Source organism: Metarhizium robertsii (genome assembly GCF_000187425.2).
Source record: "Metarhizium robertsii ARSEF 23 chromosome Unknown MAA_Scf_1, whole genome shotgun sequence".
Classification (NCBI taxonomy): Eukaryota; Fungi; Ascomycota; class Sordariomycetes; order Hypocreales; family Clavicipitaceae; genus Metarhizium; species Metarhizium robertsii.
The window spans coordinates 6,581,941-6,598,045 of NW_011942149.1; the positions used below are offsets into that span (position 1 = coordinate 6,581,941).

General features: G+C 49.3%; 6 protein-coding genes across 6 annotated transcripts; 5 read left to right on the top strand and 1 right to left on the bottom strand.

Moving 5' to 3' along the window:
• Positions 1–615: 615 nt before the first annotated feature.
• On the top strand, positions 616–1,940 carry MAA_09365 (NAD dependent epimerase/dehydratase family protein; the record flags this gene model as incomplete). Its single annotated transcript, XM_007827363.1, has 4 exons — positions 616–751; positions 805–1,182; positions 1,239–1,345; positions 1,401–1,940. 4 exons carry the CDS (start codon positions 616–618, stop codon positions 1,938–1,940), a joined length of 1,161 nt encoding a protein of 386 aa, XP_007825554.1.
• Positions 1,941–2,390: 450 nt separating this feature from the next.
• On the top strand, positions 2,391–3,041 carry MAA_09364 (Protein kinase-like protein; the record flags this gene model as incomplete). The annotated part of the gene is made up of 1 exon (XM_007827362.1): positions 2,391–3,041. One exon carries the CDS (start codon positions 2,391–2,393, stop codon positions 3,039–3,041), a length of 651 nt encoding a protein of 216 aa, XP_007825553.1.
• Positions 3,042–3,174: 133 nt separating this feature from the next.
• Positions 3,175–5,009, bottom strand: MAA_09363 (Chloramphenicol acetyltransferase-like domain protein; the record flags this gene model as incomplete). The annotated part of the gene is made up of 7 exons (XM_007827361.2): positions 3,175–3,508; positions 3,573–3,740; positions 3,802–3,923; positions 3,990–4,390; positions 4,445–4,573; positions 4,626–4,851; positions 4,908–5,009. The coding sequence occupies 7 exons, from the start codon at positions 5,007–5,009 to the stop codon at positions 3,175–3,177; spliced, it is 1,482 nt and encodes a 493-aa protein (XP_007825552.2).
• A 2,748-nt stretch (positions 5,010–7,757) lies between these two features.
• MAA_09362 (SAM-dependent methyltransferase) lies at positions 7,758–8,603 on the top strand (the record flags this gene model as incomplete). Its single annotated transcript, XM_007827360.1, has 1 exon — positions 7,758–8,603. The coding sequence occupies one exon, from the start codon at positions 7,758–7,760 to the stop codon at positions 8,601–8,603; it is 846 nt and encodes a 281-aa protein (XP_007825551.1).
• A 608-nt stretch (positions 8,604–9,211) lies between these two features.
• Positions 9,212–12,229, top strand: MAA_09361 (homoaconitase-like protein; the record flags this gene model as incomplete). The annotated part of the gene is made up of 10 exons (XM_007827359.2): positions 9,212–9,341; positions 9,455–9,720; positions 9,775–9,877; positions 9,939–10,076; positions 10,140–10,274; positions 10,334–10,546; positions 10,601–11,507; positions 11,562–11,599; positions 11,668–11,799; positions 11,874–12,229. 10 exons carry the CDS (start codon positions 9,212–9,214, stop codon positions 12,227–12,229), a joined length of 2,418 nt encoding a protein of 805 aa, XP_007825550.2.
• A 2,624-nt stretch (positions 12,230–14,853) lies between these two features.
• MAA_09360 (Cellulose-binding domain, fungal) lies at positions 14,854–16,067 on the top strand (the record flags this gene model as incomplete). The annotated part of the gene is made up of 3 exons (XM_007827358.1): positions 14,854–15,108; positions 15,160–15,722; positions 15,782–16,067. The coding sequence occupies 3 exons, from the start codon at positions 14,854–14,856 to the stop codon at positions 16,065–16,067; spliced, it is 1,104 nt and encodes a 367-aa protein (XP_007825549.1).
• Between the last annotated feature and the right edge of the window lie 38 nt (positions 16,068–16,105).

Consider the following 16,105-nt stretch of genomic DNA (forward strand, 5'->3'; position numbering starts at 1 on the left):
TCTCTACGCTATGAGGCTTCCAAGATTCGGGCTTTGTCTGATCTGGAAAGGGCAACATTTGGCACTAGCTTTTAGCACCGTTTGGCATCAGATATCTTGTAGCTCTTGCCAGGCTTGTCTTTGAATACAATGCCACTCTAATTTCTCTGTACAAATTGCTATTATGTAATGAATATTGATACAATAAAAGAATATGATATCATGTATCTTTTAAATATATTATTCATCTTCTTCCTGAAGCGGTGCATATTCTCTTCATTGTAGTGTCCCGGAATTGCCCCATTAGTTGACAACTTCAACAAGTTCCGATTTACAGCTGCAAGTTGATTTTAGCCGCCTTGCTAGCATGTTTAACTTAGGCCATTGATTGTTACCATTTGCCCGAGTATTTCGCTACCATGCCAAGTTAAACTCCAGAGCAAAGGTAAAGCACTTGACTATGCTGACAAATGTTTCTAAACTATTCCAGGTAACAAGAAAGTTTATAAACACATGCATGCTGACAAATACCCGTCCGTGTTTATACGGGCGCCACTGACGCAAAATGTTCACCACCACCGAGAACCCAACTTCAATCAATTCCATAACAATAAAAAATACCAGATACTCGAAAAGATGAAGAGCCAAGTCTTCGTTCTCGGTCCCGGCTACGTCGGCCGCGAAATCATCGACCTCCTTCTGTCGGAAGGTCAATATGAAATCACAACCCTGGTGCGACGTGAAGCCGCCGTCGAGGAATTTGAGAAAGACGGTGCGGGGTAACCACGATACAAACGTCAGACATGAGTTCTCATTGAATTACAGGAGTCAAAGCGGTTCTCGGTGATTTGAATGACGCCAAAGTCATCCAGCAACTCAGCGCCAAAAGCGATGTAGTTTTTCACACAGCTACCGCCGACCATTTGGAATCTGCCCAGGCAATCTTGGCCGGAATTGAGGAGCGCGCCGGTCAAGGTATGTATACCACCGACCGAGTCCTGACATGGTACGCTACCGGTAGAACCAACGTTGACATGGTGTCATGTATAGGAAAGAAATCTATTTATCTCCATCAAAGCGGAGCTAGTGTTCTGAGCGATACATCACCTGGAAATAATGTCAACGATGAAATCTATTCCGACAAAACGCCGTCTCAAATTGATTCGTTGTCGGACACGGCACCTCATCGAAAAATTGATCTTGGTACGTGCATATCCCCGACAGGGCTTGATACCGTCACCTGCTAACCCATACGCCAGCTATTTTGAAAGCCCGACAGAAGCTGGGCAACAAGGCCAGAATGTTTATCTGGATGCCTCCCATCATTTACGGCAGCAATAGCAAACACAAGCGCCTTTCAATCCAGGTATGTCATGGAATTGAAGCCACTAGTCACCACCTAACTTGAAGATTTGTACCAGATTCCAGCCTTGACTCGATTTGCCTGCAAACATGGGCAAGCCGGCTACGTCGGCACTGGCAAAAAGGCCTGGGGTGTAGTACATGTCCGTGATCTGGCCAAGGTAGTATCCCCAAATGGAATGATTCTAAAAAGCCCGCGGTATCTAATTGAATTTTCTCAGGCCTACGTCCAAGTCCTTCACTGGATTGAGGGCGCTGCAGATTCCGACCCCGAGCTCCAAAATCCCTACTTCTTCTGCGAAAGCGGCGAAGTTACATGGGGCCAAGTCGGCGCTATTATTGGCAAAGGCCTCTACAAGGCGGGTCGAATTACCACGCCCGACACCCGCTCTATTCCGGAGTCTGAGTACGTCGACTTGTTTGGTCAATTCACGCCGGATGTGGTGGGATGCAGCTGCAGAAATAGGGCTGATAGGTTGCGGTCTATGGGGTGGAAGCCTGAGCAGTTGGGGATTGGAGAGGCATTTGAGAAGGAGGACCTCCCGGCCTTGTTGGCTGAGAAGGGAGAGTTCAAGGCCTCTGAAATGGCATTGTCTTGATGCTTCTCAAGGTACAATTGTCTGTATTGTAGGGTAGGGCGAAGAAGGCTCGAGCTGCCATTGTTATCACCAGAAACAAGTCTGGTACTTGTCCATTAATTCGCCTAGAAAATTAGGCGACAGAAAATGCGACTTTTTATATAAGCGACAAAAGAACGTATGGAATTCCAATGTATATTCCACCAGACATTCATCGGAATTTATAGTCGGTCGCTGCAAATTGGCTGCCGTTTTCGACCGCCTGCCCTCGCGGTTTTGGAGAAATCTACAAGACCACGTGCACGAGCCGACCTCTTTGTCGTGGATTTGATCCTAGGCGTCTATCTGACTTCGCCATCTCCCTTCACCGGCCAACAGAGTAATGACAAGTATTTAGATCTCGTGCGAGCCAATACCCGATTATCCACGTTTTAATCCGTCACAGTCCCACCAATAACTTATAAGGATATAATGCCCGCAGACGCCGCCCAAGAGCAAGGATGCATTGCCACAACGTTTGAAAGAAAGTACCATCATCTTGGAAGCGTCTTCATCAAGAGGAGTCTACGCCCCAGTGAGTTCCGCACTGGATATCGCGGACTACATGTGCCTCGCCTCAGGAAAGAACGTCTCTTGAACGAAGCCGAAGCCCTGCAGTTCGTTCGACAGCACACTGACATTCCGGTCCCGGCTGTGAATTGTCACTTTGAAGATGATGGGGCATACTACCTAATCACGGAATATGTTGAAGGCGTGAGCATGTCTGAACTCTCAGAGGAACACAAGGTTGTCGTACGGCAGGAGCTCGAGCTCCATCGAGCCAAACTGAAGACGTTAAAGTCCAGCCGTCTTGGTGGACCGTCGGGACTTGTGATTCCGCCATATCGAGTTTTACGTCGTGCCGAGACAGATTACTGGAATCTGCGGCCGACAAGCAACCAAGAATACATCTTTTGTCACAACGATTTATCGCAGCAAAACATCATCGTCAACCCGGACACGCTAAAAATCAGAGCAATTATTGATTGGGAATACGCCGGCTTCTTCCCAGCTCGCTTCGACTACCCGTTCTATCAAAGACTTGGTCCTTCGTCTGCTATTCATGGGGAAGTCGATGACTAGCTTGAATTGCTTCAATTTCTTCGTTCTCAGCAAAATGGCAGCAGCTAGGGCGGTGGAGGCAAGACACACTCTGGCACTCTAGGTGCCCATGTTGCAACATCTGCCTTGTCTTTCAATAAGCAAGACAAGGCATTTAGAGCATAGCCTTTTCCGTGGAACGACTTTCCACCCCAAGACCGTGTGACTCTACATCTTGCAGGCGGCGTATAAGTGAAGTCGGAGATGATGGATATGACTGCTCAATCGACAGACGATCCATATCCTGCCGCAGCTTTTCAAGAAACTTGGTTGCATGCCTTGGTTGAAGCCGAAGTAAAATATGGACGCCCCCGGGATCTCTTCGCCAAGTACCATCAGTCTGCTTCATAGGATTGGCATTCCAAACCTGGACAAATTTCTCCGTGGACTCCCAATCCACGTTGCCGGATTCAAGAGGAAATCCAAAGTGGGCCTCGTTGCCTCCAATCCTATGCCGCGTTAGAGTATATCAACTCGGAACAGTATCCGAGTTATAGCTGAGTTTTTGCTTACCCAACAAGCCAATTGATGATGATTGCGTCTTGAAACCCACTGTCTATGATCCTCTTGTTCTCGGCAAAAGCTCTACTCCAAAGGTAGTTTGTGAGCATGAGTGCTCGGCCGAGACGGTCCCTGTCCGCGAGACTACTGCGGCCCCTGAATAGCGTTTGAGCAAGTGTTCTAGGGAGCGCAGTTAGTCAAGTCCTGTCAATGTCTCGACAAGTTTGCCCAATTCTCATACCGGGGCGTTTGCTCATTTGGCGCAGTGGTAATTGGGGTTGACCACAGGACAAACACATTACCCTGAGTGGAACGGGGGAAATACAAGTTTTGACCATTATAGGTTGCGGAGCGGCCTCGAGCCTGTTTTCCTGGTTAGCTGGGATTGCAACAAGGTCGTTCAAGGCACAAGGGTGGTGTTGGTCGAACCGAAACAAATTGAAACAACGTCTCGACGGGCTTCTCAAAGGAGCCTTGAAGGGCTGCTATCAAGTAACCCGAAAACGCATCTCCCCGACCCACATGGCCATTGTTCACGGGGCTCTCTTGTTTGACTGATGCCCAAATCTTGTCAACGAAGCATCCTGCAACGTCAATGTCTAAGCGAACGGTCTGCTCTTTGATAAGCGTATTTCTGCGAGCGCAGAACTCTGGCTCAAATGCAAGAGAAAGGTATGATAGCCTTGACAGCTCTGATGTATATGAAGATGTGGACAGAATCTCTGGTGCCGGCAAGAAAAACTTGGAAAACGTCGGATCGCCAGGAGGGGGTTTGCCCTGGTATAATGCTGACCAAGTCATGAGGAAGTGCAGGGCAGCAAAAGCGTCTCCTAGAGAGTTATTCAGCATCTAAATGAGATGCAGTTACGGCGGTTGGTGCTCACCCAGGCCATGCCAAATACAGACAAAGAGAGCCGTCTGTCCTGTTTCTCTCCACGTGGTTACTTTGGCGAGAAATAAAGGAGTATCACGTTCGCTGAACATGGTTTCGCGGTCGATTTCCTCGTAGTAGTCTAGCAACAGAGTCAAGGAGGAATATTTTGATATCAAACTACAACCGCCTACCTGAATGCGTCTCCCCCATCCACTGGTCGGAGAAGGGCCCCGGGTTATCCGTCACACCCACCACGAGGCGTACGGGTCTGTTTGTCAGTCTGATTGACCAAGCATTGCCAGTTACTTCTCGCTTGAGGGTTCCACAATGCAGCGGGAAGAGCTGCAGTGTTTTTGCCAAGGAAACGCGGAGGCGATCGGTTTCTAAAGGACGAGGGATGGTGATGGAGTTGACTATCTTTACGTCTTGTGGTGTCAGTCCGTCCCACGCATTGGATTGAGGAAACATCGTACAAGCTCAGGATCCAGGTCGCTCCCAGGCAGGGGGATTGAAGTCCTGTCTGCCAGGTTTGTAGGCTGCTCTGGGGCAACGTGGAAAACTTTGAAAGAAGACATGATGCGAGTTGGGCAGGAACTCCAAAGTGGGCAAAACATGGGGCTCATTCCAAGGGCTATAAATACCCTGACGTTTGAATGAATGGCCTCAGCGTGTGCCACGTAACTTTACTGCTTTTGTTTTGCTTACTGCATTGTTTGGGGGCCGTCACCTTCAAACGTCATGGCCGTCACACAAAGGCTGCACGAGGCTGTAGTCGTCACCATCAAGTTTCAACTCATGAGATGGAGCCTGATAAGAGATTTGCCACTTACAAGAAGGGTTTGCCACTTACACTTCAAAAAGTGGACATCACTCCTAGTAATGCCAGCGCTTTATTTCGCTATATGTATCATCACAGAGCCTATCTCCTCAACTTGCCAACATAAACGCCGCATCCTCATCGCCGTTTGTCTCAGTCAGCTGTTACACACAGACTAATATCAACATTCGTTACACTAGACATGTCTACTAATATCTACCTCGGGATGTCTCACTCTTGGGATACAATCCGATGTTTTAGCCAATCATTGACCTTTTGATTAAAATGCTTCATCACCAAAATCGCCCGTTCCTGCTTCTATCCACTCCGCCGATTTCCGCCTTCCGGATATCGCGCCCAGCCGCCTCGAGATCTAGAATCACCATGCTGTAGTGATACTACCGCCCGTAGATGCGCACGACAATACGGCGCCATCATCCAGCAAGTAGGCTCGCTATGGTACAATACGGAGACGACATGTGTACTGGGTATCCCGTCGAAAGTGCATAATGGCGTCTCCCCCTTGACAGCCGCCACAGGACCAGTGCCTGGCTCCCTGGGCAACTATCCTGGAGGCCATGGTAAACAGATCACAATCGGGAGTATTATCCGACAACGGAAATATCATCCGGGGCCTATTCGACGTTGCACAAAGGCAAATGCCACGTCGGCCATTCGACCCAATTGGCTGGTCGCATGCCTCGGCAAGTTTATCAGCCATGTCGCCGCATGATAACCCCCGGTGGCCGAGAGCGTTGAGGGTTTCGAGTTCTGCTAAGCGTTGGTCTGACACTGCTGAGACCAGGCTAACAAGGCAGAGCGTCAGTATGGTCGGTGCAGTTGGTCTGGAGGCGTGAGAAGATAAAAGACGCATTGTCTCTTTCAGCTGTCTGGGTTGCTAACCCTTTGATATAGCGAGTATTGTGTAAGAATGGTATGTAAGCACGGGCTTATTTCTCAAGGACAAGGGGCCTAGAAGAAGTCTCTTGGAATGTCTTGTAGCAAAACAAAGCTGTAGAATAACAGGAATAATTAGAAGGCTTGTATTTCTAGGTATTTGAACTAGTTCTAACGGCTCCTATTTATCTCTTTGGCTGCTATTTCCATTTTGGGGCTTGTCGCATGGAGACCGAGGGGCCGGGTTAACCTTGACTCGGATAGAAGCGGATCAATAATACCTCAATGATCTGTAAATAAATAACTAGGTAGCAGATGTCTGTAATTCCGCAGAGTGGATTATACTGCCAAGACTTGTTGTATCGCTCGGCTAATATGCCAAGGAAAGTGGCAGCCAAGGAGAGTAGTCGTGCCATTTGTGCAGTCTGGTAGAAAATCGTTACTATTTGGGCGGCACTAAGCTATTTTAGTATCAGGCCGCTTGGCCATGCCACATAATCTTTTTGGGCTGCTATAATTGCTCGTCACGGTCGATGACGGAGGTACAAGGCCCTCGTGAGACTTTTCGTCTTGAACTACGCCCAGACGTCTGTGGCTTGATCCCTTCAATACGCCCGAGATGTCGTGTTTACTCTTGCATCATCAGTCTCCGCGAATGCATCGTGGACTCTCTGTCGAAGCCAATCTTACCTCGCACGGGAATCGGGGTTTAAACCACACCAATACCAACCTACCCTAGATCTTTCCTCGTATCAAGTTTTGGCACCAATTCGATATAGTATCTGGTTAATTCGGGCTTGAGCAATACTTGTCCGCAATTAATACCATGCGTACCATTCATTGTTGTAAAGACCAATTGTGACAAGGGCTTGGAGCGTAGTAACTCTTTACTCGATTCAAAGAGAATTCTGTTGGATATCAAAGGTCCTTGGTTTTGCAAAGGAAGGTAGGCCATTGTGACCACTATGTATTCACGAAAGGAAGAGCTGTGCCCAAGGTTTCCGCCAGGTCATATGGCCAATCTGTGCAACCCCGAGGTCCTTTCTCGGCGATGACCCCTTTGTTGGGCCTTGTTGGTGTTGGGTCTTAACCGTGTAACACCGACCGACTGTAAATGCCTTCACCATCGAAGGAGGTCCTCCACTTTGGTAGATTCGTAACGGTTGGCAACAAAGAACAGAAGCCACCAATGCGGAAAGAGGGGAGGAACTGACAGTTCAATGTTGTCAAAATGACGGCTCAACTCGGCTTGTCTCTTGGCAGAAGACGATTCGCCAACAAACTCCGATGTGCACATTGCGCCCCGAGCGGCACCAGGTTTCCACTCGCCGGCATCACGGCTTTGCGAAATCAACAAACCACGATAGACGAGTCCAACATGCCAACCGTGCTCATGTGGACCAAGAAAAGGTCAAGTTGATCCACACATCAGCGACAATTCCCACATTGACTGTGACCACAGGGTCACGCGGCGTGTGTTTGCTTTTTCCACCCGATTGGGTATCAAAAAAGCAACAACTAGATGGAAGCTCTATAAAATAAGTCTTGGCTTCTCTGTCGAGGGATTCAGTCAAGGCTCAATCCAGCCACCTGATCCGTCCAGTACAACATGTCCATCGATACCGGCGATACGAGCACCGAATCCAATGACAATATGGTTTCCCAAAATGCAGACACCGGCATTGGCAATGTTGCTTTATACAACCTGGGTAGGATTAGGAGAAGCCTGGATGCCCTCGCTAGCAAACCCAAATGGGACCCTAGCGACACCGCAGGCTTCGATTGCATGCACTATTTTGGCGACGGTGCCTTGGAAAAGGCATGCCAGAGGTTGGGCATGCAGCCTGGACAAACAGTCATCGATATTGGCTCCGGATTCAGCGCCACCGGCCGCTATTTCCACAAGACGTGCGGCGTTGATGTCACGGGCGTCGAGCTACAGGCCGAAATTCATGAACTCGCAGAGATCATCACCAAACGGAATGGACTGGCCGGAGGCGTACGCTCCGTGAATGCCGACTTTACAAAACTCACGGTAGATGCCCCCGTAGACTACATTGTCTCGTTCTTATGCATACTACACATTCCCGACAGGGAGGCGTTGTTCCAGAAAGTGGCCGGTAGCCTAAAGCCCGGTGGAAAAGTCTACATTGAGGACTTCTTTGCCCGAACGAAACTTGATCCCAACGCCAGCGACCAATTACGCGACATTGTGTCGTGCCCCTACCTGCCGAGCCGGGAGCAGTATATATCCCATCTGACCAATGCAGGGCTCCATGGCGTTCGATTTGAGGAAACGTCGGAAGATTGGGCCGAGTTTGTGCACGAACGAGCAGTGAGGAACAGACATGAAGGGACAAGCGAGGCGCCACTTACGTTATTCTACGATACGGTTGATGCATTGTTTGCTAGCGGCCAGTTGGGCGGCGTACGTCTTACCGCTGTCAAGGGATAAATTGGGAGGTATTGTGAAAGTTTAGTCCAACAGAAGACTTTACTTTTACTTTTGCTCTTACACTTATCTATTATAACCGCTTCGAAATCACTTCCTTTTTGTTATGAAACGTCATCACTTTATTCGAGTGTGTCTTTATATTGGTTATTCGCATTCGGTCATGCCCTTTCTCAAGTATATTGACTCAAAGGGGAACTTGGATCTGAGCTGCACACAAAATATTTAACTGACGACAGTACGGAACTGAAACACCGGGGGTAAGCTGATATTGACCCGGACGATACGGAACCAAGTCTAGTGGTCCTATCCCACTGTAGTTTTCATTTCGTGCTGCATATATGATATTGGTAGCTAACATTGAAGGCTCTCTGGTGCGGCTACAAGCTGAATTATTTCGCAACAACCGCTGCGCCCGAGTAACTACCAGGGCGTGCGCTTAGAAAATTGGGAGAGGGCACCGTGGGTGGGGGGAGGGGTGGTAGGACTTGCACGTGGGGTGTGGGCCGGAAATCGTGATGACAAAGACCGAGCCCCAATAAAACTTTGGCAGTCCCAATCGCAACACCCGTAATTAGTCATACATGCCTCCGAACCTCGGCGTGTCGCAAATGAAGTTATCCGCAACATCGAAATCTGCCTTCCCTTGGACGCGGGATTCATATCTCCCCGTCTTGACACCATCTATTGAGCACAAGCCATGCCAATTGCTGGCTACAAGTACTCATGATGGCCCGACTTGTGCGTTATCCTGCCCGTCGCAACCACATCGCACCCCGACCCCGACGAAATCTTGCTGACAAGAAGATGACTTTTGCAGAGAGCAATTGCTTTGAGGTCTCTGACCCCTGTAGCTCCGCAGTGTCGAGCGTCCATCTCCCGCTTGCGAAGCCCTTCGATTGCTACGCCCCAATTGCGTTTATATACTTCCACCGTTCCGCCAAGACAACAGGCCTTCCACTCGCAACTCGAGAGCAGCCCAGATGCTCACATTCTTCAGTCTTTCCAGAAAGCCGCGGCGCCGACAAATCCGCAGAACCTTACCGAAAAGATATTCCAGCGACACTCCATTGGGCTCGCTCCCGGAAAGACGGTCAAGGCCGGCGATTTCATCTCAATTGTAACCTCGGCGGCACCCTGTACGCTTGCACGACCATCACTAACCCATCAATAGAAACCTCACCGTTGTATGACGCACGATAACAGTTATCCGGTCGCAACAAAGGCCATGAATCTTGGCCTAACCAAGATCCACGATGGCTCCCAGATCGTGATGGGTACCGTCTGCCTCGACCACCCCCTTCTTATCACAATCACAGCAACTGACGACGCGAACAGCTCTTGACCACGACGTTCAGAATAAATCAGAGTCCAATAGACGCAAGTACGCGCTGATTGAGGAGTTTGCTCGTAAACATGGCACCTTTTTTTATCCTGCCGGCTTCGGAATCGGACACCAGGTCATGATCGACGAAGGTAAAACAAAAACAAATACATACCGTTTATGAGGTGTAAGGCGACTTGCTAACGGGACTGCAGGCCACGCCTGGCCAGGAACGCTTTGCGTCGCCAGCGATTCTCATTCGCCGATTTACGGTGGCATAGGATGTTTAGGAACTCCTGTCGTGCGCACCGATGCTGCGGCCATATGGGCGACGGGAAGCACTTGGCTACGTACGATGCTAACCCCTCGTAGAGGTTCAACGTGTGCTTTTACTGATCAGTTACTCAAGAACACCCACCTGTCGCCAAAGTTACCTTTACAGGCCTGCTCCCCTTTGGAGTCACAGGGAAGGACGTGATTTTAAGCCTCTGCTCCCTGTTCGGTTCCGATGACGTCTTGAACCACTGTGTGGAATTCGCCGGATCCGAACAGACCATGGCGAGCATTCCCATCGACGACCGTTTATGCATCTCTAACATGTGTACGGAATGGGGTGCACTAAGTAATTCTCCCCTCCCCATGGAAATGGGTGATAAACTGACTCTTATCTGTACAGGCGGACTGTTCCCCGTTGATGAGACGCTCATTTCCTGGTATCGCGCCAAAGCCACCGCTGCAGCTGTGTGCGACAGCCCTGCCAAGGAGCGCTTTAACCACGAGCGAGTCAAGGACATGGCAGAGAACCGGCTCGTCGCTGACCCAGGGGCTTCGTATGCTAAAGAGTTCTATATCAATCTATCCACGCTTTCACCATGGGTCAGTGGACCTAACTCGCCCAAAATCGCCAACCCTCTGAAAAACCTTGAGGCTCAGAACATCAAGATCGACAAGGCTTATCTGGTTTCTTGTACTAATTCTAGAGCAAGCGATATAGCCGCTGCCGCCCGTGTTTTCCGCGAGGCTGCCAAGGATGGCCAGCCTGCTAAAATTGCTAGTGGTGTTCGCTTCTATCTTGCTGCGGCCTCCCTCTCCGAGCAGCAGATTGCGGAGGAAGCCGGTGATTGGAAGGTCCTGCTCGATGCCGGTGCTACACAGCTTCCAGCTTCATGTGGCCCGTGTATTGGGTTGGGCACCGGCCTGCTTGAGGAGGGCGAAACGGGCATCTCAGCGTCGAACCGTAACTACCCCGGACGAATGGGATCCAAAGATAGCAAGGCATATCTTGCTAGTCCTGAAGTTGTTGCTGCCAGTGCTCTCAAGGGCAGAATTGCCGGCCCTGGTTGGTATCAACAGCCAGACGGTGTTGAAAAGGTCATTATCGGAGAGGGAAGCGGCGATTTTGCTGCCGACCAAGCTCGCTCTATTGAGAGTGCCTTTGATAAAATGATTAATGAAGTGGATAGCATGATTGCTATTGCTGAGAATGGCCAAGATGAGACAACTACAACTGCCGCTAAAGATGAAGCCTTGACTGATATTCTTCCGGGCTTCCCTGAGAAAATCGAGGGCGAAATTGTTTTTCTGTAAGCATGGCCCAAATTGTTACTGCTTCCTTTGTATACGCTAATCGAGGATAGGGACAATGATAATATCAACACGGATGGTATCTACCCAGGTATGTGAAGCACGGATAAGGTCTTTCTGATTGCCAGAATGCAATCATGGCACTAATCGCATGACTAGGCAAATACACGTATCAGGATAACCTTCCCAAAGAAAAGATGGCTGCGGTGTGCATGGAGAACTATGACACCGAGTTTACCAAACTCACCAAGCCGGGTGATGTGCTGGTGACCGGTTTCAACTTTGGGTGTGGTAAGTGGCTTCTTTTTTCCCCTTATATCATTATTATTCCGTTCAACAGAATGATGGCTGATGCCTCCCCTCAGGAAGTTCTCGTGAGCAAGCCGCCACCGCCATTCTGGCACGAGACATTCCCCTCGTCATCGCAGGAAGTCTCGGAAACATCTTTAGCCGCAACAGCATCAACAATGCTTTGGTCTGTCTCGAAATGCCCCGCCTGGTTGAGCACCTACGCAAGTCATTCAAGGACGACGCGGAGCGACCTCTGACTCGCCGTACGGGCTGGAAGCTTTTGTGGGATGTCCGCCGCTCCAAGGCTGTGATTACGGAGAAGGATGGCACAGTCTGGGAGGAAAAGGTGAGCGAACTGCCTCCCAGCGTACAAGAGATTATCAGCTTCAAGGGTCTGGAGAACTGGGTCAAGTCCAAGATTCAGGCGTAATAGGACCATTCCGGCTCCGCTCCCACGCTGAGACAGTGCTTGGAGCACAATGTCATCTTTTGATGGAATAGGATGGCTCTGCTCGTGGGTTCGGAGATGGCTAGCCGCAGTCACGTGTGTGACTTGACGCAGCGAGAGAGCGCTGTTATGCGAATAACTGCTCTTCTCACTCCTTTTCCTCCCCTCGACTCGTGGAGTAGGTCCTTTTGGCGTGACCTACTTTAGGTGTATACTCACTAGGTTATATGCGGAACAAAGATGAAGAGGATCTTTCGATTTATTGGAGATACTTGCCCTTGACTAGTAGGGAGCCATTTTCTGTCAAAAATAGATAAAAAGTATGTTGTTTGCTCCGATCAATCAGGTAGAAGAAAATATCCTATACAACGCAGGTAGTGAATAGAAAAAAGAAGTTTCCGTTGGATTCGAGATGAGTGGCTTTGTGAAAGGTCATCTGCCCCAAGGAGGCTTGCGCTCCAAATCGACTCATGCATAGAGTCAATAGAAAGCTTCCACCGCCTATTATCAACGTCATCTCAAAACAATGTAGCTCGCCCATTCTTCATGGCTGTGCTCACATCAGCCTCGTCCGGCGCTGGCCTGCCTTTATCCACGGCCATTGCACTGGGCCGTCTTGAAACCACAAAGGCAGAGCCTTGTTGCCATTGATGCGCAGGATTCAAATAGTGGCAATAAATGCAGCGAAACTCGTGACGAAAGAGAGTGACATTGCTTCATGTCGGAAGTCGGGCGACATCTCAACATTTCGGCAACACCAACATGATACCTTTGACTGACCCTTTAACGCTGCGAGTTGCTACTCTTGACAATAAATTTACATTCTCTCAACTGCTATATTTAAAATGGCCCGATATCTGGGTGAGAGGAACCCCGTAATGTGTATTATGACTTGCTATGTCTTGTATATTTATATCTTGGTCCACATGCCACGTAAAGCTACATAATTTAGGGACGTAATTTACCTTTATATCAAGGGCTCAGTTATAAGGGCTTAGAACAAAATCGTATATGGCTCATAATTCGTTCCAGTAATCAAGGTCGCTGGTTTTTCTAAAGGCCTCAGAGGGCGGATAACCCTTACTTATATCAAGCCCAAGGCATCAACTAGGTCTCGAGCCCGTGTGTAACCATCGTCATGTTCAAGTGACCCTTAGTCAGAGCCTTTGCAGTTACATGGTGGTCCTTTGGAATATCCTCAATTTTCAACTAGACTAAAGGCCTTGATTTCATCAATACCTGGCTTGAATCAAGGACCTTCCGCATTCAATGCGATCGCTAGCTTTGGAAATCGTGATACAAGGAGAACTGTGGGGCAGCCGGGGAAGTTCGGCTTCTTCCAGATTGATACAATTACTCACATGAAACCACCCTGCAATAGCTGAGCCAAGAGTGGCGTGGACTGCATGGATCGGGATTACGGAAGACTTCCTAGCATTCTGTTACATGGCCCAGATGTTATCGAGCTTGGCAGGAACTGTGGAGAAGAACTGCTAGAGTCTCCCTGTCTCAACGATCCATACGAGGGTGGCTGTTGTCAACAGGCAACTCTTACAAAGGTAACGCGATTGGATCTAGCGCCTGTCATAGGTCTATACAAAGACTTGACAGAGCCCGTGTCACGGGCAGAGAGTTACGAGAAGTTCGGTCCAAACATGAAATGGGGTTGGCAAGCAGCTTGATGGCCTTGGATGATCAAGTTGAACGAGTTCGCACTGCGAGACAAGCAACATTGAACGAATGTCCCCAGTCCAAGCGCACTATATCAACTACAGCGCATCAAGTACGTCCGGTCGTTTGTGAACCGTGGATCGAAGAAGCAGGTTGAAGCCGCCGGGCGCCAAACTTGTCCTCTAATGGTTCCTCAATATGGGATTTAAATTGAACTAGACTCTTCGCAACGAGTTCACGCAAGCTATGCCAAGCAGACCAAGAACTCTACATGTATTCCTGCCCCACACGTTCACCCTCTAAAGTCTACAGACGAGCGGGACGGGGTTAGTTGAGACAATCCTTAATTTCGGTCTCCAGTTTACATAATCTATTACATCTGAAATTTCCGCATCGTCGCCCTACATGTATCGTTGACCCGCCGGGCTCAGGTGCAGAATCCAGTCTTTCTTCAATGCTAGCTGCAAGCATGCATAACCGCCAAGTACAATTTAAACGGGAGCAAGATTATGCTCTATACAGTATCGTACTTGGCATATTTCCCTGGGGTAGTTCTGGAGCCCCTAGCAAGTCGGACTCTAGCCGATAGTGGTAATTGCAAAGCCGGACCAGCCCGGAGATTACTGCTTTCGTAACTTGCAATAGTAAAACGGACGTCTAGCTACAAGTCCAGCGGCAACAGCAACAACCCCTGACATTACCGAACCAGTTGACGGGTAAATTCATGCCTTATTTGTTGAGAGAAGATGATTACATGGAAGGGCTTTCTGCTAGGAGAAAGGCTGCCTGCCCAAGATATAAATATAAGGGTTTTCCCTCCAACTTGTAGTCTTTTTGCACATATCACAATTGTGTATATTTCTTCTCTGTTTCTTTCGCTCTTTTTTCTACTTTTTTAAACGACTCGGTCCTAGACGACTGGCTGGTCTTTCGCCATGTATTTTCCTACTTTCCTTATGGCCATTCTCATGGCAAGTGCTATCAATGCAAGCGCCATACAGCAACGACAAGAAGAAGAAGTACCGCAGTGCGATGAAGCGCCTCCAAGTGAGGAATTCGTGGAATATTCCAAGACTCTTCAACATAATACTTCGTCTCTTGAAACCCGTCAAGCGCAGAAACGCTACAACTTTCGAGTTTATGCACACGTTGTATACTCTGAAAAGAACAGCAAAGGCGGCTATGTATCTGTAAGTGTTGACTGCTCCAATTCACCCACTATTATCCTAAGCCGTCTGTAGGAAGAGAATGTGAAGAAGGACATTGATCTTTTAAACAAACGCTACAGCCGGGCTGGAATCTCCTTCACCTACGCCGAGACGGACTACCTTCAAAACAGTGCCTGGGCCCATTCCAACGATCCTGCAATGAAGAAGAGATTGCGCCGGGGCGGATACGCAGACCTGAACCTCTACTACGTCGCCAAAATCCCAGGCAAGCTGATTTCAGGAGGCCCCATCGGTGGGCATTGCACTTACCCCATTGTTCCCAGGGGTAATAGCTTGACTGTACCGCAAGCGACCATGGAGCGTGACGGGTGCGTCATGATCGCCACGTCTGTCCCGGGCGGCAGTTCGTGGTCTGGCCTAAGCCCGCTCACCACACACGAGGTCGGCCACTGGCTGGGCTTGCGACACACTTTCGAAGGCAACTGCAAAGATGGAGATACCATTGACGATACCTTTCCCCAGGAGAAGCCGACGGGCAAATGTGAAAACCAGCCCAAGCTCCCAGACGGCCGGCCCGGTGCTTACGCTTGTGGCGGGTTGCATCCGAGCAACATGTTGAACTTTATGGATTACTCGTAAGTTGCGTCTGTTTTGCGGCAGGCGAGTTTGAATACAGTGCTGATGACCTTTCAAGGTCCTGCAGGTCAGAATTTACATTGGGCCAGGAGCAGCGCATGAGGCAATGGGCTGATAGTCGTCAAAAGCTTGGAGGATCCTCAACTGACCAAAAGCCTCCTGAAAACCCGAAGCCGAAGCCGAAGCCAAACCCGCCTACTCCTAAGCCTCCCAGTAACTCGGGTGAATCCAAAGTCTGGGGCCAATGCGGCGGCAGAGACTGGAAAGGCCCAACTGCTTGTTCCAAGGGCCTTGTCTGCAAGCACTTCGGGGTGTGGTATTCTCAATGTGTGCCTGCGGCTTAAGCTCTACTGGTGTGGCAGAAGCATAATGAAGAAAGAAA